The following is a 27361-nucleotide window of genomic DNA, read 5'->3' as shown; positions in this document are numbered from 1 at the left end:
ACACTGGAAGGACAAGCAAAGCAAAGGGAAACAAGGGACAGGACAGAGTAGGAGCACCCTCTGGCTTTAGAAGGAGTGACAAATATGCTTTGTTAAAATAGTCTTTAGAAATGTGGACATAAATGCACATTTATGGTTTGAAGCTGGTTTCACTGTTTCATTGGGAGGGTTTTGCTCTACTCAAAACTAGAGGAAATGTGTGTATTGCTAAACCTGTATTGTATAATCCATGATATTTGATATTGAACAGATTCCAGTAGTCAAGAAAATTAATTTCACCTGAGATATTCCTTATTAACACAGAAGACATTACAGTAGATATCAGTGGAGCAGAAGATGTAAAAATGTTGATGCCTCCTGTCGGAACTCTAACTTCTAGTCTGAAATTATGACTTGCCAGGATGAATTGTCAATCACAAAGGTCTGAAAGAGTTCATGTTAATAAGTTGTTAATGTTAAAGTGTTAATTATGATAATGGTTAATAAGTGTACTTTAAAACAGACAATATAATTATTGGCTTAATTATTAGCACTGACACATTCTATTTATATAGTCATCCTATGCTTGTACTGTAGTCAAATTGTGTTTTTCACACCATTATTAATTCAGAGCTCCTTTTAGGTAGAGGTGGAAGAAGACATCAGTGCTGCTGCAAAACTCTCACCTTTGCAAAATGCTGTAATCCAAGGAACCAATGCTGAATGCAATGAAGGCATCAATCCCACACAATGCATTACCTTTAATCTCTTTTTCATTCCTGAACCATCGGATATCGGCTGCGGGCTTGCTCCCAGAGGTCATACAGGTAAGTGTGATCTGGTCTCCCTCCATGGCAGGCTTTGTAAAACCACCAATCTGAGGTTTTTCAGGGACTCCTGCAGAAACAAAAAGTCTATTTTTATTTTTTTGGAATCTTTGCCCACATATATTAAAATGCTTCCTTACAGAAAAATGATAGTGAACAAAAGACTGCATTGTTTACCTTAAAGGTCAGAGACACTTCAGATATTTATATACACAAATGTTTGGCTGCAAGCTATAACACTTCAAAATGAAGAAATATTAGAATATAGGTCAACTCAAGGCAACAAGAAGACATAAAACAAAGTGAACTACAATATAATGCATGTGGTCCAAAAAAGTCCATTCCCACAGCTAATTTAATAAAAATAGACTTTCTTTTTTACTTTTCCCTACTTGGCAGGATGCTTTATACTAATAAAATTCATAATTCATCAACAGACATTATTTTCATATCCCGTGGAAAAATATGACACCTGTAGATTATTGTCTGCATTCCAACAGCACTGTCACACAGATGAAAGAATAAATCTGACCTTACCATATACTACCATGAAAATATAGAGTATGCTCTTTACAAGCAATTTATCTTTCTCTCTTTGATGTTGTTTTTAAAGGTTGTCATTGGCTTCCGCATCTCTCTCTCTCTCTCTCTCACTTATGAGATTTAGATGGCATATCTAAATTGTCAGATATGCCATTGTCAGAGACTAGAAGAAGTGCCTTTTGGTTGAAAGAAGATATTTAGGGTTTTATTTATCAGAATTCTTATTTTTTACTTTTCAACTGAAATATGCAAAACAGCTTGGTAAATGTACTGTGTATTAATTCCTACTTACACAAAAATTAAGCCTTTTTGTTGTCCCATCTGTTTAAATCTAAATCTAAAATGTCTTTTCCAAACTGCACTTTGGGGAGATTCACTCAGCAGAACATATGAATAGTTATGGTTGAGAGGAGGCTTTTTCATGCCAGTCCTGTTTGGCTGCTCATTGCTAATTGATATTCAAAGTCTTGTCGTAGGGGATCCCAGAGTATTAGTTTCAATACTGTGGCTAGAAATCTTGTTCCAGACACCCACAGCTCTTTTTGTAAAGCAATACTTATTTTCAGTCCTAAGTGCATCTTATTTTTTTACATTTTCATAACCCAACCTCTATGCCTTCATTGTTAACACTAAAGTAATCCATTTGATTGACTGCAGAGAGGAAGTTCCTTTAGCTTGTACTGTACAGTATATACTGTATAGGGCAATGCTTAGAGACCAGGAAATAATCAAGTCATTCTTCCATAACAATATAACAGCAAATTGCACCCCAAAATAATAAGTAGCTGATTTCCATACATTTATGAAGTTTCTGCCTTTTTATGCACCCCATTTTCATCTAGAGAAAACTATTTTTACCTGTGAATTGTCTGGGACATAGAGAGCTAGAATAAATCTTAACAGTGCCTAGAGGGAATATGAATTGTTGTCTCTCTGTTATAAATTACAACCAGTGATGAAAATAAGTAACATTATGTCCACAGTTTGATCAGCTACATCCTGCTGTACCATAGCTCGTCTTTCTGCTTTCTTTTCACATAAACCATCTGGCATCTTGGAATTCATTTATGAAATACATCCAGTCCTAATGACTCTGAGAATTTTACAGCTCTTAATAATATTCATAGATTCCAACAGCCTCAAACAAAAAGAAAATGGATCGAAAGACTACATTAAAAGTGCCAATAGATATACCACTGCCTTTCTTTGCCTCTGGCAATTCACATTGGATGTACCATAGTATAGAAAACTGATTATCTCAGAAGAATATCGATATCTTGATAAGGCACAAGTTCTACAGTACAATGTAATATTTAGGAATTAATCTTAATGTTGTAGCAGTAATTAGAAGACTTATTGCAAATCATTGATGTAGATGAAGAAGTGGGGGATTAAGGAATTTAATTGAAGGTAATTTGACAGTGTGAGGTGTAAAGTAATTGCAGAGAAAAAAGATAACAGGGATTTTCAACCTTAGTCTTATATCAAGTGGTGCTGTCAGTGAAGCATTATTTTATTACAGTCAATTCACAAACTAATTTTTGCATTTCATACACAAAATATACATTTTACCAAATAATTCTGGTAAAACAGGAGTAACATCTTGTTTTTCTGTTGAGGAATTTATTTCAGTAAATATATTTTTTTAATTATTCAAATAAATTCTAAAGTCATAACATTTAGATTCAAGGATGGTTTTACATGATTAAATAAATGCATCTATTTAGGATGTAATAGCATTACACAAGTCACTTTGTTCTGAATTAGTGCTATTTTCTTGAATGTGAAACTAAATTGTATGAACAGAATTTCAAGCGATTTTCAAAATTACTGCTGTAAAGAAGATGTCACATGACTTTGACAACATTAACCAACATATGGATTACAGATGAAATTCCTTTAATGGGCAGTATTTTCTGCTTGCTTGACAAAGGTCAATGGGCAGAATAACATTAGTTATTGCATTTTTTAGATAGTACCATCCTTTGACAAATTGTAACCCACTTTTCCAGTAATGCTATTTGCAGTGGGTTCTTTATAAACTGTGAATCACAGTCCAGAGGACACAGGTGGATACCATATGAAAGTGCATTTATGAACGTATGTTCTTACTGTTTGTACTAGTGAGAAACACACAAAAGTTACTGTACATATGTATATGATTACCATGTCTTCCTTTTTTTGATTACATGTCGTATTTAGCAAATACACTTTGTCCTGTTCTGAATATTTTACAAATGAGTATATTCCCTGGGGGATCTCATTCATTGCTTGTCGCTGTCTGTTTCTCTGTCAGCACTAACCACAGTAACCACACTGCTCAAACTAGTGTTTGAGAATTCCCATATACTTCCCATATGCTTGTAAACTCTGACTAAAACCAGGGGCAGTTTAACTAATATTGCTTACTTAATAGGCAGCATATGCTTTCAAGTTTTTTGTGTTAGTGAGAAGCTTTGTCAGATGGTTTTTGTTGCCATTAATATCTTTGCAGATATTGGATGCAACTCTTTCTTCTGCAAAGGATATCCCAAAGCTGACCTTGCAAGGTTACTTGTGAAACACATTCAGCTTAGCTCTCTGCTTTAAGAACAACTGGTGGAGGAAGAACCACTGATACTAGAATCACTCTCTAATTCTCCCTTTTAAAGTCATTGCTGTCAGGAAGGGCTTTTAAAAATGATACATGTTACACCATTATAATTAATGGTCTTTAATCAGTAATATTTAAGCTTTTTGGCATTTAACACTGCAGTTCTTCTGGTGACTGGACTTGTCATTCCATTTACAAATTCAAACTATTTGTTGATGGTATTTTATCACAGTTGGGGATTGTTGGAATGCTGGAACCCAAACATTCTTCATAAGTATGTCTTCTATTGAATTTTATATTCAATCGTTAATAAAATACAGAATTTACAGAATTACAATGCAAACATACACTTTCATATCATAGATTAATACATGTACTTCAGTCAACTTCAACCAAGAAGATAATGACTGGGACTAGGTTTAATTTATTTTAAAAGCTTCTGAAATACACCCTGCTGTAAGCCATTCATGCTGCACACAAAAGTCAAACGTTATTTGTTCTTATTATTTCTGCCACTGAACACACTCATAGTTTTAGAAACATGCACTGTGTATAAGATTATAAGGTAGTATTGTCTTACAAAGACTGGGGTCAAACATTTTTTTATTTTATTGAAATCACTTGGAGCATATTTTTTCTTTTTCCTTCCTTATAATATGCTGTACTTCTATGGCCTTCATAGTAACACCTCACAGTACAATAGGGGGAGGGGTAACTTCCCAAGTCCCTTCAAGGCTATGGTTTTTAAAGTGCTGACTGCTGATATCAGTGTAGAAATCAGTGTATAATTCCTGCTGGCTTTTATTACAGGACAGTTTTGTGCTTGTTTTCAAGGTTTCAATGAGTCATTCCTTTTCTGTCTCAGTCTATGGTCTGTTTTATGTTCTGATTCTTTTGCAGTTCAACAGATAGTTCACTCTAAATAAAATGGATAGATTTTTATGATACAGCACATCTTTTAAAATAATGCACAGATGTAAAATAGGGCATTCATTATTTTTAGACTGAACATGGTGTTACTACCTCAAAGCTCATCTAACCTTTCTACAAAGGATTGTGAGAGTCTTAAACAAGCTACTCAGCCATGTTGTGCCAATTCCTCAGCATGTTTAGCTGATACCCTCACTTAGCATGTTGAGCCGATACCCTCACTCGGCATGTTGAGTAGATACCCTCACTTCTTTCAAGAAATATTGGCTGAATGTCATCCAATGACATGCTGTCTAGTTTAATTGGTGTCTTCCAAAATGCCCCTTTGTGTGTTTTTATAAAATTGCCCTGCATTGGACTGGCATCCCTTTCAAGGTGTAATCTCACCTTGCACCCTGTTTCTGCAAGGTTAGGATCTAGCTTGCTTTAAATTGATGGTTGGATGAACATCCCTCTAGGATGAACTGCTTTTCACTTGTGAACAGACCACATGACATACTGTATTCACAGTAATACATTTGAAGAACTTCCCCCTGAACATAATTTTGCTACACTGGTGGGAAAAAGAAAAATCAAAATAATATCCAGACAATTGGGAAGCAAACTGATAGATGGTGATAGGTGGCAGTGTTAAGACTGGATTAAGGATTTGGGGTAAGGCTGGAGTTTCATGATTTATGACAGTGCTGAGGGGAAAGCCTTCTTAACTCATGAGCTCTCTGAAATTAAGAAATGGAAAGAAATATTGAAACTCTCACAATCACCTGCTTTCATTAATTATGGATCAAGAGACTTATGAGAGCCAAGTATACTCAGTAAAAGGCAAACAGTAAAAAAACAGGGTGATAAAGGAACCATTAGGATGTGGAAAGTAATCCATTCCTCAAAGGGGTTTTGACATGTACATTGTATAACAAACACTTCATAGTTATTCTTATATGTCATTTGAAGTTTGAGAAACACAGTTGAAAGTTTTGAAATTCACTCTTTTAAACATGTTGTCAGTATGTCAGTATATGGACTTTTGTGTTATGCATATTCTAAAATGTTTTGGAACAATGCACTAAACTGTTGAAAATTTGCACAACCCCCGAATCCAGAAAATGCCATAATAACAGGTATATAATAAGTATCATATAACGGCTGAAATGGAAAGTACTGTATAAGCTCCATACGAGCAAAGTTTCAATGGGGAGAAAAATCTCTAATGGGGTTGTTTTTTATTTCATTTTCTTCTGACTGGCATGTATGATTCATTTCCATTTTTTCTGGCTTACATTCAGTATTGGAAAAAATATAATAATCAGTATGAAACAATCTTCAGAACTGAAGCATAATTCTTGCTTATAGGAGACAAGAGAGTATAGGAATCAATAAAAGCATAACTCAGGAAAATGAGATATTGGTTTCTTTTGACGATAAATGAAATGGTATCACAGATGAGATCTTTAATTCAGTTAGGAGAGCATTTAAGTACTGGGAGCATGACAGCTAAATCACTGTAGTTTTAAAAAATGATACAGAAATACTCATTAGGCATAACTGTTATTAACCTAGAGTACATGAGCAAATGACATTTCTAATGTTTATATCAAGTGAAAATTTGCAATAATCAACTTATAACCTCCATAAAGAAGAAAAGCATATACTGTAGTGACAGACATTCTGAATGACCTTTCAAAAACCTTGATACGTCAATATATTTTGGGAATCACTTTTGTAGGGAAAAACAATCATTCTGCTTTTACAAAATGTATTTATAAACCCTTATGTTTTGGCCATTGTTGGGTTAATAAATTACCCCCCACCACCAACTGGACGCGAAAACACAAATCGGTCTTTTCAGACTGCATGCAGTGCTTTGTGTCTAGCGATAAATGAATTGTTTTTGCTGCTGCAGTTAGATATGTCACATCAGGTGTGAGACAGCTGTGTGATGTGATAAAACAAAAATGTCTACATTATTAAGTTTCAGAACAGCTTAATCCTGTTTCCAATGGATTGACTTTGAAACTAAAAATTGTTGGAGAGGCTTCTTTGCCTTTCTGGATGTAACAATACAGTGCATTACACTGCTAACAACAAAAAAAAGAAGACATTTTCATTAGGAGCTATGCTACATAGAAGGAAGTGTCCCACATCGTGAAAGCAATGGAGATGTTGCTTGAATTAGTCCTGCATCAGACACCTTCTTAAGGGCTGTGCCAGCTGTTCTAGCATAAAAAAGTGTTAAATCTGCCACTGCGAATGCTCACATGTAAATGAGGAATGACAAAGTGCTGTTTGTCAAAGCGGTGAGTAGCAAGACACATACGGTTATTGAACTGAGCGGCATCACTCATTCCATTAAAAAGTGTCTCAGGCTGCTTCTCCTTTCTACCTGCTCCTCATCTGACAGATGCTATTTGTCTTTCACAATGCAGACATACAGTACTACTGGTATGGAAGAGTTAAGTGTTTCAACAACTATTCTACTTTTATAGATTGCTCCTTTAATAAGACTTAAGAAAGTAACTAAGAACCACACTGTCACACATTTTAATCACTAATTTTTGAAAGTATTTATCCTTCAGCTTTTACAGCAATTAAAACATACTGTGTGACTCAGATATGGTCTAAAATGGTAGTATTTAATTATAAGAAGAGCTTTGACAGGATGATTAATTTACAATACAATATGGAATATGTTTAAACATGTTTTCTTTCTTTTTGTTCTTCTAACAGTATGCATTGGTTATTTGTTAAGTTTATTGCCCATAAGCGCAACTGTTAAACAGGAATCCAAATGCAGTTTCTGATTTTGTCCAACATATGCTACCATGATGAGTAATTGCCTCAAAAACTCTGGACAGTATAATTAGCATCTTTTTCCAAGTGCTTAACAGGCATAAACCATTGTTGTTTAAATGTCTGTACAGGTTTAAAGATTGATTTAATTATTTTGTATCACATTGCACTATACAACTAAAAAGTGTCAAGCCTAAAATGAATAGGGCTTGATGTTATGTATGCTTGTTGTCAAGTACAGACCATTAATGGCTGTCATGGTGCAGGTCAAATTATGAAAATCAAGTGAGTTAATTGGGCACCTACAGTACAGTAATTACTATAACATTTACAAATGAGATAATATGATGTTGTCAATTCCAACAAAATTTAAACACATAGAAATACAGGCAAAACAATAAAAGGAAATGTAGTTTGGTAATAAATAATTAAGAATTTTCCATAACCCAGGAAAGTATGGTATCAGAAGACTAATTAAGTATTTCAAACAGGCATCTAAGAAAGCTAAGAGGGCATTTGCCCATCAAACAAGTTAGAAATGCAGCAGAAATGTCCCTGAACAAATACAAGGTTTAAAGCTCAAGGGAAAATGACTAGATATTTTTTACAATAAAAATCTAATTACGTTTCCTGCGCAGGTGTATTCTAAAGTGTTTTGCTAAACCATGTGTTTGCTTTGGGAGACTGAAAGATATTGTTAATTAAAATCACCAAAAGAGTAAACACTATTTTCCCTTGCTATTTCCTCTTGTTCAAAGGCAGCACAAAAGCAATGTCAATAATTTAAAGATGTTTCCATCCTGACCTTTCAGAATGAGCTGGAGATGAGGGACACCACCGGTTTATTGAGGATGTTTAATTTTCAAATGCATTTCAGGAACTAAACATTTAGGTAGCTTCAAGTTGGTCCCTGCACTCCCATGAAATTAAAGAGTTGTAAAATGCAACTATTGGTTAACACTTTCTCGCTATCTTAGCAGCAGGTTTTCCTCAAAATGTGTGCAATCCTTGAGATATTCTATTATACTCCTCCCATTAGTGTCAAAATGATTTTTCTTTGAGCCTAAATTGACAAAATCACTGCCCAATTAGGAATTCCTACAGTGGTGGCACAAAACGGACAGAGATCTGCCAGGTCTCTCTTAGATTTCAAGCATACACCAACTTACTGTATGTGACTTCTTGGGGACCAATAGTCTTGATATCAGGGCGAGATGTGTATTTGCTCCTCCAGTTAGTGCTAACTCTCCTGTTAAGCGCAGTAGAGCTTGCAGGGTGTCTCACTTTGAATTTCTCTGGAGATGAGTATTGAAGAAGAAAGCGTGTGATCATGGGTTTTTTAGGTGCCAGAGTTGCCGTAAACTCTTTTAAAAAAAAAAAAAAAGGATATTCCAGATTGTGAGGGTATATAGTGAAAAACTAAGAGGGCAATTGAAAACATATGTATATTTCCACAAACTCAGCAAATTAGATCTGCTTTAATCTAGCCTTAAAGGGATATTTCAATTTTCTTTCTGTTCCATCTGGTCTCTTAATTTCTTCATTGAGTTAGATAAATAAGGCAAGATAACTTTCCCAGTATGCACTTAAATATTCAGAAAAAATACTGGTTAATATGCTTTATTTCAAGTCATGAATATGTTAAGGTCATTGGGAAAGGGAAATATTCTCTCCCAATCACTCCCATCAGAAACACTGATCAGCTCTTCTTTCAGGCTGAACACTCTCAGGAAAAGTAAATCAGCTGAATGGAATACCTTGCATTGTGATTACACAACTGCATCCATCCTGGCAAATGTGCAATATTTTCAATTTATATAAAAATGTAAAACCCTTTACTACTGCCCTAGTAATTGTCCCAGTATTCATGGAGAAATGTGCTCATTTTAAATTATTTCTATAAATAGTTCTCATTTAGATTCAAGTATATTTTAAGAACATTAATTACAATTAACATACTGTATGTACATACTAATCCTATAGTGGAACACATATACTGATGTACAATACTGTATATCAGTTTTCTAGGTCTCTTTAAAGCACCAATACGTGAAAACGTGGGAGAAGTTGTAAAACTGGTACAATTAAGCCAATAATTAAGTTAGGAGCCAACAAAGAGTATAGCGAGACAGCTGGAATGGAAACCTTCAGATAAACCAGCACCAAGATTAGGATTGGTCTAGTCCTGCTCTAAGGACATCTGTGTTTAATCTCAATAATACAAATGCAATGGTCTATTCACTCCTAGCCTAGTCAGTATGCCAGCTTTGCGTACTAAGAGCTGCATCACCATACAGTGTAGGTTCTAAGATCAGAAGCTATTTAAAGTAAAATGCTTTTAGAGTCAATACTCCAGACATTGGAGCTCACATCTAGTCTGAACTGATTGTAAGTGATGCATAATTGCTTGGGGTAGGACAGACTTCAGTCAGAAAAGGTGTCTTCAACCTCTAAACAGCAACACCTGCAAGCTTGAAACCTAAGCAGCATGACTTCTCCAGAGAATACTACCTCAGTTACAAGGAACTGTGGTCTGTAACCTGAAAGGGTGCAAGATCTTCATTCCTATCCAATGTGCAGATACAAAAGGTGTAATAGTAGATAATTTGAATTGTGAAAACAAGTAACAAAAAAGACTATTTTCAAAGTACAAAACAACTGGTTTACTAAATTGGGAGCTAGGTGATCTCAGCTTAGGAAGATCTAGGACTAGAAAGCAATAATGAGCCCCAGTAATTGCTAGGCATCTCTGAGCGTGCAGTGATAATTAGCTCATGGAGGTTTTGGAGCGGTATACCAAGATAAAAGTATAAAATCTTAGATTTTGAGAAATAAAGCCAAAGATTCCATAGAAGTCCCTGCAAGAGCGTTGAAGGTAAAGAAATAAACTTAAGATATTATACTGTATGTTTCATCAGTTCACAGTGACTGGGAATTCCACATGCTCTCAATCAAAGTGAGCTCAATGCAGCCCTTTATTTTCAAGTGCATGTACTCACCTAGCACTGTCAGGAAGGCCTTGGCAGTCTTGACAGGCATCGTGAAGAGGGAGCAGGTGTACTGTCCTTCGTCTGACAGGGTCACATCGCTGATGCTGATGCTCAGCTCGTGCCACGAAGCTCGAACCAGTTCGATCCGGTTGTCCCTCAGGGCTGCAAAATAAATTTAAAAGAGTAAATGATCTTTAACAACCCCATTACAAGGACGGTCAACCTCACACTTGCACCATTTATGCAAATTCCTCAAGACATCAAAGATTCATGAGAATTCTTTAATACTTAAATTACCTTGGGAACAGTCTTTTTTATTGTATGGCATCAGTGTTAATACAGACCCAGAAATTAATTTTAAACTTTTTTTTCTGATTGTATAACCCAGAGAAAAAAAGAGAGGTATTTGACTTTTTAAATGCTCTTCTGAACAAAAATTAATAAGAGTATTAAAATCAATCATTAAGAAAAAGGGTATATGAGTATTATAATGATATATCATCCAGAGGCAAAAGAAATATGGATTTACCAAGATTATAGCTTTCAGTGATTTAGTGTATTTTTAGCCCTTGGTATCTGAATCAATTAAGGTGTCTTTTGGGAGAAAGAAAAAAAAACAGTTTTTGAAGCATAACTGCAAAATTGTTTGTTTGTGGAGAATCCATTTTTAATAATAAACAGTGACAGAACTGGTTGTTACAATCTAAAAAAAAAATACAACTGAAAACTAAATTTGGTAAATATGGTGCTGTACAAAATAAAATTTTAAAAAATAGGTTTCAGAAGTACAGTCCAAACAGTGAATTTTGTTAGCTTGAAATGACTATGAGTTGATTCTACTTTACTAATCTGTATGCAAAACCTTGTGTTTAAAAGATTAATGAAAGATGTTTTCCAAAGTAGTGCCATCAGCAATGGGCCCCTTTGGTTCATGAGTTCAGAACTTACTAATTTGAGAGTGGATTTTCATGACCAAGCTGTGAACAGAATTCTCAGAGAAGCTGTACAACCACTATTTGAGTGCCACATGGTATGGATGGGTTGAGTCGGCCCAAACATCCTTGGCTTGCTGCACAATGGTTTAATGGGTGCCTGTGAGCAAACCTGCACCATCATGTAAAGCATTTCTGAGGAAAGTCCTTATCCCTCCTTGTACCAGTAAAATAAGTTGATTGAAAACTCAAGACTGCAAATCAGGAGTTTTAGAAAGAAAAAAAAATTTGGTAAAATAAAAAAATATATATTTTTATTCTGTATTTTATTCTGAAGAATGATAAAGATATGAAGCACTTCTTTATATTAGATGGTGGGTGTCTGGAACAAGGAGCCAAGCCAGGTTGTTGAAACTGATTCCCAAGATTCTTTCAAGCAATGGCAGGATAAAATCCTTGAATACTGTAAATAAGCTAGAAGCAAACAAATGCACAAGGCAGGCTGAAAGGCCTCCTATCATGTAATATTTCTTCTAATATTCTAAAACTAGAGGTTCTGCATACTTTGTCCACTAATTACAAAATACATTAAAGACATATCCAATCTGAGCACTAGGCAGACTCACTGCATCTTGAATTAAAGATTAATTTCTTTATTTTATTCTGTAGGATTAAAAAACTGAGCTATGAATTAACTGTGTATCTTTTCTGTAAAATTTTCATCCCTTGGTATGCGGAAGTATACTGACATTTAGATACAAAGGATTATATATTCTTTCACTTATCCACGACTAACTCTAGCTGATGATTTCTGGACAATGCAAGTTTACAAACTTATTAACCACAGACTGACCTTGCATAGTCTTTCTTCGCAATACTGAGCCAATAACGTGTGACTTAAAACTAAAGATTTACAGGCAGTATAACACTCTCGCTGAAGTAATGTGTTTAAAGTTTGCAGCTAATTTATGCTTTCAAACACCTTCAAAAATGGGGTCAACCTGCTGCAGCTGAAAGGAAAAAAAACAATGTGAGCCCTACAGAAAGGTCATGGAAGTTTCTCAAGTGTCTCAAAGGAGATCTGGAGTGCTTAAAATACACAATCATCTGCTGGAAGAATAATAATATTAAAAAGAGTCCAGACTCTTAATTATATAAATTACACTTCCAAACTAAAGCTCTCCTCCCTAAAGGATTTGGCAGTGGTCCCCCAGGATAGACACTACTTTTAAATAATTGGACTTAATGAGTTCCATTATACAGGGCAATCCTAGTTAACATGTTAATGAAAATTGGCTAAAGTAAAGACACCACATTTTTCACCCCTGTATGCATTTGTACTCGTCAGTGTTTTAGGAGCCATGAACCCATGAAAATAAGGATTGCAAAATTGGCCTATTAATAATGGAGGATGACCAAAGAGGGAATGAGGAGATAACATTAATAAAAATGGATAAAAGTCTCTAGAGTTGCCAGCATTAAAAGAATGGGTCATACATTATTCCAAAACCCCACCTCATTGTTTTCAATTGTTTAAGTTGTTAGAATCCATTTAAAATTAGTAAAGCAATTCAGTAAAATGTCAATCATTTTTCAGCTTAGTTGACTTTTTCTTAGTTTTTTTACATGACTTTTTAAGCACAACAAAGATACATGATCAAGGTAGAATATAAATCTATGGTCACAATCACCAAAAGTTTTTCTGCATGAGACTTTTTCAGAATGCCTGCCGTATTTATTTACTTTGATTAATATAATTTTGGGCACCCAGAGAAGTTTGGAGGGCTTTCAATATACACTTCCAAAAGAATCAATTTGTACTGATTTGCCAGCCTTCATGTACTTTATACCGAATAAATACATCTACACAGGAGAGATAACCTGTATGTGGATACAATGTACATGATTAAAGTTGATTTTTTTAAAACACAGCAAAAGTATTTTATTAATTTAGATCAATAACAACACAGCTTTTAAAACATTCTTCAATAAATTGAAGCATGGCTTTTAAAAGTCTTTTCTCACAAAATCTGATAATGTGCAAAGAAACCATACAGAATGTGAACTTTGGTTAGCCTCAATTGAAAATAACATATATATTATCGGAAGGTTTGAGAATGCTTAAGGCAAGAGAGACGGGTTCAATGAAAATGAATGATGTGCCTTAATACAAACACACAAACACACACACTGTGAAGGTGTCATCAAAGGAATGTACCAAGAGAATGTCTGATTGAGAAGTTAAAAAAAACTGAAAAGATAAGTCACACCTAAAAGAGATACTATCTATCCTATTGAGCCAAGATAAATGAAGGCTATTAATCACATCACCAGCAAAGGATCACTTAAACACACATGTGGCAATAGTCAAATGGACACAAGAACAATGACAAAATTAAAGTAGGTAATAATGAACCGATCAATCTCAACAACTCACAAGTTTATAAAAGGATTAAAAGGTTGTAGTGTAAAATCAGAAGATTGCTTTATTAGATTCACACTTAATTGTAGTAGTCAGACAGGTGCAAAGCAGTGAATGCAGGTTCCAACAATATACATCATAAATTGAATGCAGGTAGATAGATAGATAATACTTTATTGATCCCGTATAGAAATTGATGAAAGGTACTGTAGCACTGATCTTGAAGAAGCAGTGTTTGAAAGAATTTATAGAGTTTATTGAGTTATTGGTATTTTCTTGTGGACAATGTAGAGGAGCCAATTCCAAAATTAGTTACTGTGCCATTTGGATAAACACTTTAAACAAGAGTGACTAGGAAGGTATACAGTACATCAATAAGAAACCAGTAGCCAGTCACATCAAATGAGTCAAATGCCCACCTCTTTGTAGCCTTTTTTGTGCTGCTATGCACAAGAAAGATCCAGAGCATGCTTAGTGTACAGTATCAGACTTCTAAGAGAAATGTTTTCCTCAAATGTAGGACAAACACATGGCAACCAGTTTTCCAGAAGTGCTTTGAATCTTACCATATGAAAGATTTGATATGAAAGTCATATTGATGAAAGATCACAACTAATTCAATTAGGACTAAGAATCCAATATACTGTATACAGTATAGAAATCAGTGTCAGTGGCATTAGGTTTAGAAGAAATAAAGCAATGAACTTGAACTTGAACTTTATTGCCATATGTAACCGGTACTGGTACAATGGAATTCTTACTTACAGAAAGTCTCTCGATTGTAAAACAAGTGTAAAAAACAAAACAAAGTGCAAACAGTGCATCAAGACAATGTACAAACAAACAATAAACAATATGCAAGTAAACATGTAGACAGTTTGAATGTAAACAATACAGACGTGTAAACAATGACTGGAGATGTGCAATAGATAAGAAATCATAAAGAGGTAGATGGTGATGGTGTAGGTGTGGTCCGAGGGGGATGGCTAAATGTGTTCGCCAGTCTCACTGCTTGTGGATAGAAGCTATTGAAGAATCTAGTGGTAAGTGTCTTATGCTCTTATATCTCTTGCCTGAGGGCAGTGGGGTGAAGAGCTCATGCCCAGGGTGGTGACTGTCCTCTGTGATGGCCAGAATTCTACCACGGCAGCGGTCCTCATAGAGCTGTTTAATCTCGGTGAGACCGCAGTCGATGATCTTCTGGGCCATATTGACCATTCTCTGCAGTGCCTTTCTTTCTCGCGAAGAGGTGTTGCCATACCACACGGTGATCCCGTTGGTGAGGACGCTCTTGATGGTGCAGCGGTAGAAGTTCACCAACACATGTATTGGCATCCCCCATCGCTTGAGGCACCTCAAGAAATAAAAGCACTGCTGAGCCTTCTTCATGATAGAGTCATGTTCACAGTCCAGGTTAGATCTTTAGAGATGTGAATTCCCAAAAACCTAAAGCTGGTGACTGTTTCCACTTCCGTTCCATCAATACTGAGTGGGCTGTGAGTGTATGGCCTGTGTCTCCGAAAGTCCACTATTAGCTCTTTCGTTTTCTTTATGTTCAAGTCCAGGTTATTGCTATGACACCACCTAAGCAGCTGTACAACTTCATCCCTGTAAGTGGACTCGTCATCATCACTGATCAGTCCTATTATAGTGGTGTCATCTGCAAACTTAATGATGCGGTTGTTGCTGTGTCTTGCTGTGCAGTCGTGAGTAAATAGGGAGTACAACCTTGGACTCAGACAGCAGCCTTGTGGGGTTCCAGTGCTCAGGGTGAGTGGTGTTGATGTTTTATTGCCTATCCGCACCACCTGTGGTCTCTCGATAAGAAAGTCCAGCAGCCAGTTGCAGACAGAGTTGCACAGACCTAATCCTCTGAGCTTTGTCACCAGTTGACTGGGTATGATGGAATTGAATGCTGAACTGTAGTCCACAAACAGCATTCTCACATACGAGTTCTTAGTGTCCAGGTGTTCCAAGGCTGTATGCAGAGCCAGGGAGACAGCATCATCCACTGATCTGTTGTTCTGGTAGGCGAACTGCAAGGGGTCCAGGGACTCTGTGATGGAGGAGTTGATGTGTGACAACACCAGCTTCTCCAGGCATTTCATCACCACAGATGTTAATGCTACTGGGCGGTAATCATTCAGGCATGTTACTTTTGTCTTTTTGGGGGTTGGAACAATAGTGTTTTTTTTAAAGCAGGTGGGGACCATGGACTGTGGCAGGGAGGAGTTAAAGATCTCCTTGTTTCAATGGATTTAATTAAATTATTAATTTGTTGGTTTAAATGTATACTTCATTTGCATTTTTTGTACCTCACAAGCAATGCAGTTTCTTTTTAGTTTGTCCTTCTTGACAGATTTCCTCCTGGCATCTCTCTTTTACTTGTGTCTCCAAAGATATCATGAGACTAAACACTGACAAGATGAAGCTATGAGATTCAGAAGATAAGCCCAGAAAAAATGATGCTACACATCTTAAGGAAAGAAACCATAGAAAGCAATTACAGCTTTCCACTGTGTTTTATAACACCAAAACTGAAAAGACAAAAATCAAATTGAATACAAAAGACATCTTAATATTGAAGTATTAAGGTATATTGGGAAAGATTAGGTGTATTACACCAAATTAAGATACCATATTAAGATGTAGGCTGCTAATTCACACAAGTGGCAGACATAATTAAAGTAAACATGTAAAGGTAATTTTGTGCTAAATACTTAGAATCTAGAGAGAACATCTCTACAATGTCTTCTATGTTTCTAAACACAGAAAAGACAGAATTAAGACTGAGGTATAGCTGAAAAAAATATTTATCTTGCTCAATTAATTAATGTATTAACTTTGTTGTAAGCATAGGTAACAAGATATATGACTGCAACCATCTACTGTATGTTAACTGTATTTAAATCAAACCTCCTCTTCATAACTAAGCTAAATGGAAAAATACAAGGAAATTAACATACAAATAACATATTGCAACACAGTGATGTTTAGATGATAAAATCGATACCTAACTCTCTAATAATATAATATATTATACATACTGTATATAATATAATAATATACTGTATAGTAATATACTGTAACCTTAACTAGAACAAATAGACTGAAAATAGGTGTATTGATATATAGAGTAGCATGATGACTAAACATGTTGCTGATATTGATGTTATGTTACAGTACTGTAATGTGCATAGCATTTAAGCATGTATAACATCATTCATCTCTTTGTATAAATTTAAGCCAAAATTAAAATATTATTTTACAGGGAGTGCACCCAAACAGTTTCTGCTGCAGGCAACATGTGTCTCTGTTAAGTCATGAAGAGGTGAAATGATATTGAATGTTCAGAAAGGTTTGGATATTGAAAGTCTTAGACTCAGACATTAGAAAGACTTACATGAACTCTGATCATGTTCAATAATTTCAGCAGGGCTATGTAATAAGACAATTACTTTTCTAAATGCAATAAGCAATTTATATTTAAGCAACACTAGATAAAAAAATCAGAAACGATAGAATTTCATTTGACTAAGCTGGGAACTATACTAAGTAACTCCAGGTATATACAGTATCTTTTTTGAACTATGATGGTGCATCCTCAGGTTGCCTCTACTTCTCACACAAACATTTTTTTGTACACTATTCCTCTTTAGCCTTTACAGTGTTCCAAGTACTGCCAAGTACTGATGGAGAGACTCTGACAGGGAACCAGAATCCTGACTGCACTGGTATGGACTTGGTGGTGGTAAAACATACTATGGAGTGAGAGGATCAAGGCCACACAGACTCTAAGGGATTTTGGATATCAAAGTTCATATCAGCATCTTTACAATCAAAGAGACAGTGAGACAGCCTAGCTTCCTATTGCCTGTACAGTATGTCCCCAAAGCACAAGAGAAAAAAAAATAACAGCTTTTGTTTTTGAAGACTACATCATTCCCAAGTTGTTGTGAAGATGACATACTGCAAATCTGTTTTCTTATTGCTGTATAAGCTCTCAGCTGAACAGATTTGTAGCAACGTTATCAGTCTGTGTAATTCAGGGATGCCCTTCTAGTTTTACACAAATATAATTTTGTTATATTTTTCCAACTAAATCCTATACACTGTATCAGGCAAGCATATCATGAGAACCTCTATTCCAAGCTTGACCTTATGGCAGTGTGCCATTATTAAATATCACACCCCCGAAATTTAAAAAGTAGTACTACTGTAGACACATACTGTACATTGGTTTAAATGATCCTGTAAAGTGACATAAATTATTCATTCTCCAGTTATCATTAAAGATCTAGCAACGCTAAGTATCTTTACTTAGCAACGCATTTTTAACTGCAGTTAGTTTACATGAATGCTCTTATTGTACTTGTACTTGTAATGTTCAGGTATCCCTATCTAAATGTGACACACTATGGACAAACAGAGTGGAAGAAAGAACAATGGAATGGACCACTTTATAACATTATTATGAAACTAATTTCATGTGAAGGAACAATCCAGGACCATACAGTTACTAGTTACTAGTCAGCTGAACATATTATCATATTTGCTGAGAAGGCCTGTTCAAATAAGATATATAAATGAAACAGAAAAGAATGTAACATTAATCCTTTTCAGGAAACTGCTGTTAATTTACAATCTCAGCATTGTTGGTGATAAAACAAAAATAGAAAGACAACGATATAATAACATTAAACATGGCATTTTTAGTTCCTGTTAAACTGACTTATTTGTTGTCTTCCAATGAATGGGTGACTAATCAAGGCTCACACAACTATGCTCAGCTCTTGTCCCGACATGATTGTAGTATTTAACATAACCCATTGGATTGCAATCATTCTTTTCAACACATGTACAATGGTGGCTGTTCTCTTATCTTTACAAATCTGTCTCACAATAGAAACAACATGAGAATTACTTTCTAAGCAATAGAGCTTGTCAGAATAACTGAATATAATTTGGGTCAATCATGACATGGCGTTCAACTTAAATTGTGATAAAAGCTATTACTACAATGGCAGTACAAAGGAAAATAATTGCAGCTGATTGTCTGTTAATATTTTGTAAACTGCTCCAAGTTGAGCTGGAATGTGCTTTTGAAAGCACAATAATGGGTGGCATTCACAAAGCTTTAAGAGGATAAACTTTATTCCCTGTATTAATCATTGCCTCAGTACACATCTACTGGTTTGATCATTGCTTGTTTCAACTGGAATTTAGTAACTGTAAAAATCCAAAGGAGAAACATTTCTGCAGAAACTTTAACATCCTCTATAAATTATTTTAGAAAGGGCAGAATTGATCACCCTCAATTAAAATACAACCTGAAAAACATAGTGTACACTCTAGACCACAAAATGGTCTTATGTAGAGTTCAATGGTATGAAAAGATTTTAAATAAATCATATATAGCATATTAAATATAAGCAAGGTAAATGCTATACATAATGATTTAGTGGATATGTTCTGGTATATTTTCATTTTGCATTAATGCAATAATAGCAGAGAATGTTTCAGGGGCACTATCTTTTTTTCTGCACTGTTGTGTTAAGGATGATGATCAGTAAGGAACAAACTCTGCATTAATTTGTTTTGTCAGATTGTGTTGTGTACCTTGAGAGAAATCGTATTTTCATGTATTGGTAAAAAATAAAAAGCCCAAATGTGAGAACAAATCAAAGTGTAAAAATAGAATTTTCTCAAAAAGGAAAAGTCACCAAAACAAAGTCTTCATTGCAAGCCTCTCCTGTATTTAATATAACACTATACTATTTTCAGTAACTATGCACCTTTTATTTCAATTTATAAACTTGATCTATGGTTAGACATTCAGTCCAGTATCAATAAGAAAACCTTTATGTCCTTGCCTGCTTCCCAGAAGGACATTTTCCAAGATTATAAGAATTCAGTTTGTGTGGAAAATGTTCTGTCAGAACATCTCATTAAAACTCATTGATGACTGCAACACTTGCTCCTTTATAAATCCTCTTAAATCAAGTGTTTTTCTTCTTGCTGCAGGTCCTCCAAATAATGCAGATTAGACTGAATAGGAAAAAAGGAAAACTTAATTCCCAGCCCCTCTGCAAATATAGATCTGATGCTCAGTTACGTGTTACATTCTAATGTTTTCAAACACCCCTTGAGACTTTAATTTCCTTTTAAAATATTATATTCAAAAGAAAGCCTACAGATGAAAAGGTTGTAATAAGTCCAATAAAGGAAGATGTTAAATAAACTGCAACATTATAATTCTTGCATTGCACTAGAAGCTGTATGAACAAAGGGATGAATTGGCCCAACTGATTTTTGATTCTTTGCCTTTCATCTGTTGTTCAAATGGAAAGTGTACTTGATTCTCAGATGAATGCATCTTTTGAGCTTTAACATTAGAATACAAGGGATTATTGGAAAGCATATTTCCTTTCAGTGTACCTATCATAACACATGTCCAACACATGCCCAGCACATGCTTATCATAACAGGTGAGGGGTATAATTGTTCAAGAACTCCTCATGGATTCTGTTCTCAACTTCTGCTGTTTTTTTAGCAGGATTGGAGCTGACTTCCACAGGTAAATCTGGAAAATAAAACACCGTCTGTAAGGAGCCAAATACCTCTTTTCTGCAATAAAGTAGAAAAAGGTAGAATAAGGTAATAGCTTATTGCCTTTGCTCCCTATTACTGTACGTACAGTATGTGCCCCTGTGTTTCATACAGTACTTCTCTTTCCTGTATTTCTCATTTTATTTTTAAGAATTTGCAGAGAATCAAAACCAACCCAGAGGAAATCGAAGGGATCCCAGTGGATGAGAATGTAAAGAATAAGTAAACCAATCTTTGCATATCCTTTCATGGCATTTTACTGGTTCTACAAGCAGAAAGTTCTACTCTACTCAAAAGTTCTACTTTCTTATCTCTCTTATCTTATAGAAAGCCAATAGAGGAGTGCAAGCTATTATATTATAATATATTATCCAGTTGATTGTCTATATGTCATGCAGGTCATTTTTGTTTCCCTACCCTGTTTCTTTAGCATTATGCCTCAACTGGTTTTTGTTTGGGATGTCTAGCCAATAAAGCACCTGAGTTGCTCTAAACATCTAAACAGCAAAGAAAATAAGGCTACAATTAAAGTGACTACATGCAACACCTAAGTGCATAACATCATCCAGTACATAAAGTCACACAGTATAAAAATAATTCATTAATTGGATTTACATACAGTAGGTTTTTTCATTCACAGCTGATTCACTACCCAACTGTGTGACATGTAGCAATCATGATGTGCCTTTATCACCACTGCGTAGCACATCAGGTAGAATGCTATGAAATGCATTGTCATTTGAATTAGGGGGGAAATGTGGAAGGCAAGATTCTACATTTCCAGGGTTAGGTTTAGCCAGAACATTGAAGTAAACACATCAGGATTTCAGTTGAATCCCTCCTGAGAAGAATATCATCTGATACAACACAGTATCCTTAGGAATCATCATGGGGTTTTGTTTTTTCTTTTCTGTGCAACGGGGTGCAGAGGTGTGCAGGGGGTACAGAGGTGAATGAGGCATTGGAGAACAATATGTCAAAGGATTGCAAAGATATGGAAGGGCTTCTTGGAAGCACTAAATGCATGGGGGTACCAGGCACTGAAAAAGCAGGGTACACATGTGTTACTGACACTCACAGAGGCAAGGTATTCGGAAGGACCTATACAGGGCACCGACATTCACATTAAAGAGCTATTAGATGGAAATATAGGCACTGGTATTCATGGGTTGTGGAGCGGTAAGGGGAAGAAGCACAGAAGAACTGAAGTTGGATAGAGATTTGACGAAGGAAAGGAGGGAAGAGATTTGTGAAAGCTCTGGGTTCTGGAATGCACAGAAACACAGAGCAAAGAGCTACATATCAATGGCTTGACTCAAAGCAAGAAGGACAGATGTAAAACTTTGGTGAGATGTGCAGTCCAATAGCAGAAGTCTGCTGTACACTATCACTCTTTGCTTCTCCTTTTGTCAGTGCTTGTTTGAGTTTTCAACTTCTAAAAACTAGGCAGAAATATGTGGAGAAGGCACTGAGCTTATGCAAGCAACAGCGAAAAGTAGAAGCAAGCTCAAAAATAACAAAAGATAGATTCTTTGTTTTTTTTTAAAAGAGGGAATCTATCCAAACTAACAGCTCAACCCAAAATAATACAAGTAGAAAACAGAAAAGGGAAGGAATGGGGCAAGCACAATACCCGTCATTTACTGTCAGTTAAAAGAATGTTGAAACTACAGCTTTAAATCCCTCTCATTAGTAATAAAATATACAGGTGGGAATGGACCTCCACACATCATTAATAGTAGTACCTACAGTAGTAGTAGCTTAAACAAATAATTAAATGAAGCAGAGTCCTGTTGTGAGAAACTCTGCGGTAGCAGCTGTTAGCATGCTCTGTACAAAGTAGTCTCTCTTACTCACAGTGGACGAAACTTCCATGGAACCTCATTAAAAAGTTTAATATTTATATAGAGGATCTAGAGAGAATTGTAGAACCTACTTCAGATTTGCTGAATCTAAACCTTTGCTATAGACATTATACAGTTCTTGTCTGCTTGCTAAGACAATGAAGAAAATGATCTCTTGTTTAGTCATCTCACATTTTTTTTTAAAAGACAGGCTTGTCAAACTAATGCAGGTATTCATTAGATGCATGTGCTTTAACTGGGAAAGCTTATGAATTTTCCAGTGTATGTCTATGAGCTATGAAGGTATACCCTTTAACTCAATAAATGTGTATCTTTAAGCAAAGAAAAGAATACATTAATATATATGTGTGTGTGTGGGTGTGTTCATGATGGCATGGTGGCACAGTACAATAATTCGCATTTCTGCCTTGCAGCACTGGAGCCCTGGATTGCTATCTGCATGGAGCTATGTCCTTCCCATATTGGTATGGGTTTCCTTCTGTGCCTCTGATTTCCTCCCACAGTCCACAGACATACTAGGAATTTAATTTGCTTCTGGCAAAACTGCCCTGGTGTGAGTGTGTGTGTCTGTGTGTGCCTTACGATGGACTAGTGTCCCATCCAGGGTGTACCCTACCTTGCGCTCATTGTTTGTTTTGGCTTTCCTGTGAGCCTGAACTGGTTAGAAAATGGATGGATATATGTTCAATGATCTGTAAAGTCTTTTAGATCTCCAAATTATGCACACAAAGAAAAACACAACAATTACCTGGTGTGTTTTGTGAAACCATATTATCTTTAACCTGCCTGACCTTGGTGCTGAATCATAGACAACAAATATAAGGTGAAAAGGCAGTGAGGAAGATACTTGTTTCAATGAAAACTGCTAAAGTTAGGAAGAATTTAAAATGTTGAGCTGAAAACATTTCAAATGAATAAAAAAATAATAAAATGTCCCCAAAATAAAGTTAATTTGTTTATTTTATTTTCCTTTGCAGGATGCTTGCGTTGGCACAGACCACAAAACATTCTGAAGCATGCCGTCACACAGCCCAATGTTCATCACACAAAACCTGATGCCATTTATTTCTCTGTGATTGAACAACCATCTAATTATCATGGATAATTACCCCATAAATTACAACATGATTGATAAATATGTGCAATGTTCAGAGCAGCTAATGGACACTTTAATTACCTTCTACTCTCATAATCACAGGAAGGCAGATTTTCCTTTCTTGTAATATTTCATAAAAATACATCAATAGTAACAGTGAAGCAAACAATTAACCCATAATGACAGGTTTGGAGGTAGAGATTTTGATATTTCTGTGTCACAAATATTAATTGATGTTGAAAGCAACATCTAAGTAAACAAATGTGTTTCAAGATGAAAAATAATTAAAACAAAGTTTTGAATTATTTCCAGAGGATGGGAAGTATGGAACAAGCATAGTCATAGAAAATATGAATTGTATTTAATTGAAAATATGTAGAAAATATCAGTTATTGCTGTTATACCAGTGTGCTGGTTTATTTGAGTGTTTGCTATTGTCCCCAGAAATATTAAGATGATAAATATTTATTTTAAAAAAAGTATTTTTTACTAATCAGGGAATTGAAACATTCATGAATCCAAGCACTACGCATCTAAAAAACATTGTAAAAAGTTACCACCCCTGACAACTTTTTACAGTCAAGGCTATATTATCGCTGACTAATATTATAGATAAAATACATCACATGTAATATAATAAATTGAATTTAAGCCCAAAACCCTTCTCTGGAAATGTTACATATAAACTACATGCTTTTATATTACATATTATGACATATGACAACATGAGACAATTACTAATGATTAATATCAGTAATAACAAGAAGCTCTTCCTTAAGAGTGTTTTGCAAAAAAGTAACATTCAGCTATTGCATTATAAACAATAAATGTCTGTATTTGCTATAATTGTGAATATCATTTTACTTTTAGGCTCTAAAACATTTAGTAAACAAGTGAGAAATTAAAAGTCCTGATTTTCCCATGCTCAGAAAATTAAAATGCATTCAGGGGAGATATACTGTAATTATGGACAATATTAAGAAGTTCAGAAATATCAACAAATATATCTGATAATTAAACAAATATGATTGTAATTAATCATTTTCAAATATAATGAAAAAATGTTTCAGTCATGCATTACAATATGCAATGGATTCATTTATATTTTTTATAATACTCTTCATGATGATTTCCATTAAGCTAAGTATATTTTTTTCCAGGTATTTATTTTATATATTGCTGCCATAAGGGACATTAAGGCAAATTACGCCAATAATTGGGATGAACTGAGAGGATTGGTGCATAATATCCACTGCTAGGGGTTTTTTAATGATTAAGAACCCGATGAAAAAAAAGGCTTTTTTATTCATCAGCCTTTTTCAAAAGCCTTTTGTTCAACCTCCTGAACCTGGAGTTATATGATATTAATTTTTAGAATTTGTACCACAGCAAAGGGTGACGCATATAAATCTGCACTGTGACCTTGTCTGTAACAGTCTTATGAGCTGGCTTCAATTGCTCTGTATATTCCTTCTGATAGAAACCATCCCAAGGCCACCTCATATCACTAACTCTTACTGACGTTTGAGTAGCCTCTTGGGGACTGCATATTTTTAAAACCAGTTGTTGTAACAAAATACTGTTTCCCGCACTCCTGTGACACTCACCCACACCACAGGCCATGTTAGTAAGCAACATTCTCTTGCTGTCTTGGTGCTTCATTGATTTTCTTTCATGCACTGTGTCTGGGAGGAAAACAGTATCTCATCATAAGGCTGGTGTTTATAAATCCACAGTGATAGTAATGCTAGGAGATATTTTGGTCATTTGGTGATTCATGACTTACAGCTATTGATGACAGTGTTGATATTAATAATCATAATAATCATAATAGCAACTTTTTTGCTGTTTTATCACTGTTTGGTACAGAAGGCATGGTACGGTATTTTGAAAAAGAGTTACTTAGTTCCTATCCAAAGATAAATCAACATTTCTGAGCAAGATACATCTGACATACTCTCACAGGTTTGCTGCTACTAAAAATATAGAATAAGTAAGAAAATTAAATTTGCAACATTTTCATTGTTTTCAATTACTTTTTTGTACATGAATCCAATCTGCCAATTACTTTCCATTTCCATTCACTACCTTGGCTACACATACTGTAGATCTTTGCTTTCCCCATAGGAAAACAGCTCACTTCATATGAAATGAATTATAATGGATGAATCCACCTTAGAATGCATGCCCTGCTGTGGGCACTGACTTGATGGTGGTGTTTAGTGCCACCACATGACTGTCTTCTAGTGGGCATCTCAGCTGATGGCAATGCAGGTTGCAAAAAAATGCAGATGCAACCAAATACAGTATTTGAAGCTCGAGCAGCTTGTTGGCAGATTCATTGGGTCAGTAAGTGAACATAGGGATGGCTGAATACCAAGTACTGAAGTGGAGACTGGGACTTATGTTCCATCAAGCAGGTGTCTGCAATTAAGAGAATGATAGCTGGTTCTGATGAGTCATTGTTCCTAATAGCTCTGAGATTCTTTAATGGATGACAGGTGCCAGATATCAATAAGTGGCTCCTAAGACGGTGAGGGGAGCATTGTAGTATTTCATAGTAATGGATTATCCTCCTCAGCCTTCCTCCCAGAGAAACAATGTTAAAATATCTCACATGTACATGACTGAGCTATTCAAAGCCATTGACATTTCTAGAAAAAGAATCCAATTAAACATTTGATGAACTTTTTGTTCCATTAAATTCTAATATTACTGTGCAAACCTGCAACAAACCATTCTCTTGGCAGCAAACAAATGATATGGGTTGGCTCCTTGCTTCTTGACTTCCAAAAATAAATTATATCTCCTAAAAATATATATTTGATTCTTCATGCTGTTGCTTACATTACAGATACAGATGAATAATGGAAATGAAAATAGATTACTATCGATAAAGATGATGTCTCCTGTATCAACATTGCAGACACTGATTTGTAACATCAATACAGTAAATGTGTGTTTTTATTGTGCCTTTAATCTTATCATTAGTTTCTGTACACTTTATAATCAGGGACAGCTTACTGTTAGCACGGGGTGGCATTGTACTAGCAATAACATACATTCTGTGTTACAGATAATGGTACTAACCTTTTATTAATCAAAAGTCATGATCTCTTTTACAGTTGATGAAATCTGTTATCAAATTGTTGCAACAGGAAATACTGTATAGTGTTTAAACTGAATTGCTCAGAATGACTGTCTAAGATGACTTACTGTACAATGAACAAGAACAGAGCAAAAATGTGATGCAGACATATTTCTTCATCTGAGAAAAGAACACAATGAAATCTGTACATAACAAGCAATGGCAAGAAGGTAGTTTCTTTTTCCTGTTATGGATGTGCAATGGTGATAATTGACAAACAAAACACTTTGACAGGGAAATGCACTGAATGGGTCAGTGATGAAAGCAATGCAGTGCTCATTGCTGCGATGCTGTGAGAGAAGAGAACAGCTGTATTGTGTGATGCAGTCCTAATTTTAACCAGATAAAAGTAAATTCTACCATGACAGAAGAATATATATACAGATATTAATCTCTCATCTTTTCTTTATTTCCCTTGACTGATCATTGGCAGATGCATGGCAGGTTGTAGAGAGGCAAGCAAAAATATATTCAGACACCCAATATAAAATACAGTATTTATTAAAAAGAAAGAGTAACATACACAAAAAACAATGGAATATAAGTTAATAATATTTTCAAGATGTAATGTTGGAAAGATCAGCAAAATTAACTTCATAATGTATATACTTGATCATGTGTTTCTCTTTCAGTGGCTACA

At 35.3% G+C, this 27361-nt stretch overlaps 1 protein-coding gene across 6 annotated transcripts in view; it reads right to left on the bottom strand.

Moving 5' to 3' along the window:
- The window catches only part of LOC148658419 (cell adhesion molecule 2-like), a 698357-nt gene that overhangs the window by 82108 nt on the left and 588888 nt on the right, over positions 1–27361 (bottom strand). For all 6 annotated transcript variants that reach the window (XM_088639574.1, XM_088639573.1, XM_088639577.1 and 3 more), the window contains exons 4-5: positions 10659–10811; positions 739–876 (exon numbers count right to left, since the gene is read on the bottom strand). In XM_088639574.1, the coding sequence (XP_088495700.1) occupies positions 739–876; positions 10659–10811 (291 nt within the window). The remainder of the gene's footprint in view (positions 1–738; positions 877–10658; positions 10812–27361) is intronic.

The sequence above is a fragment of the Lepisosteus platostomus genome, chromosome 7 (assembly GCF_059453375.1).
Source record: "Lepisosteus platostomus isolate fLepPlt1 chromosome 7, fLepPlt1.hap1, whole genome shotgun sequence".
NCBI lineage: Eukaryota > Metazoa > Chordata > Actinopteri > Semionotiformes > Lepisosteidae > Lepisosteus > Lepisosteus platostomus.
This window is presented reverse-complemented; position numbering and strand designations above follow the sequence as displayed.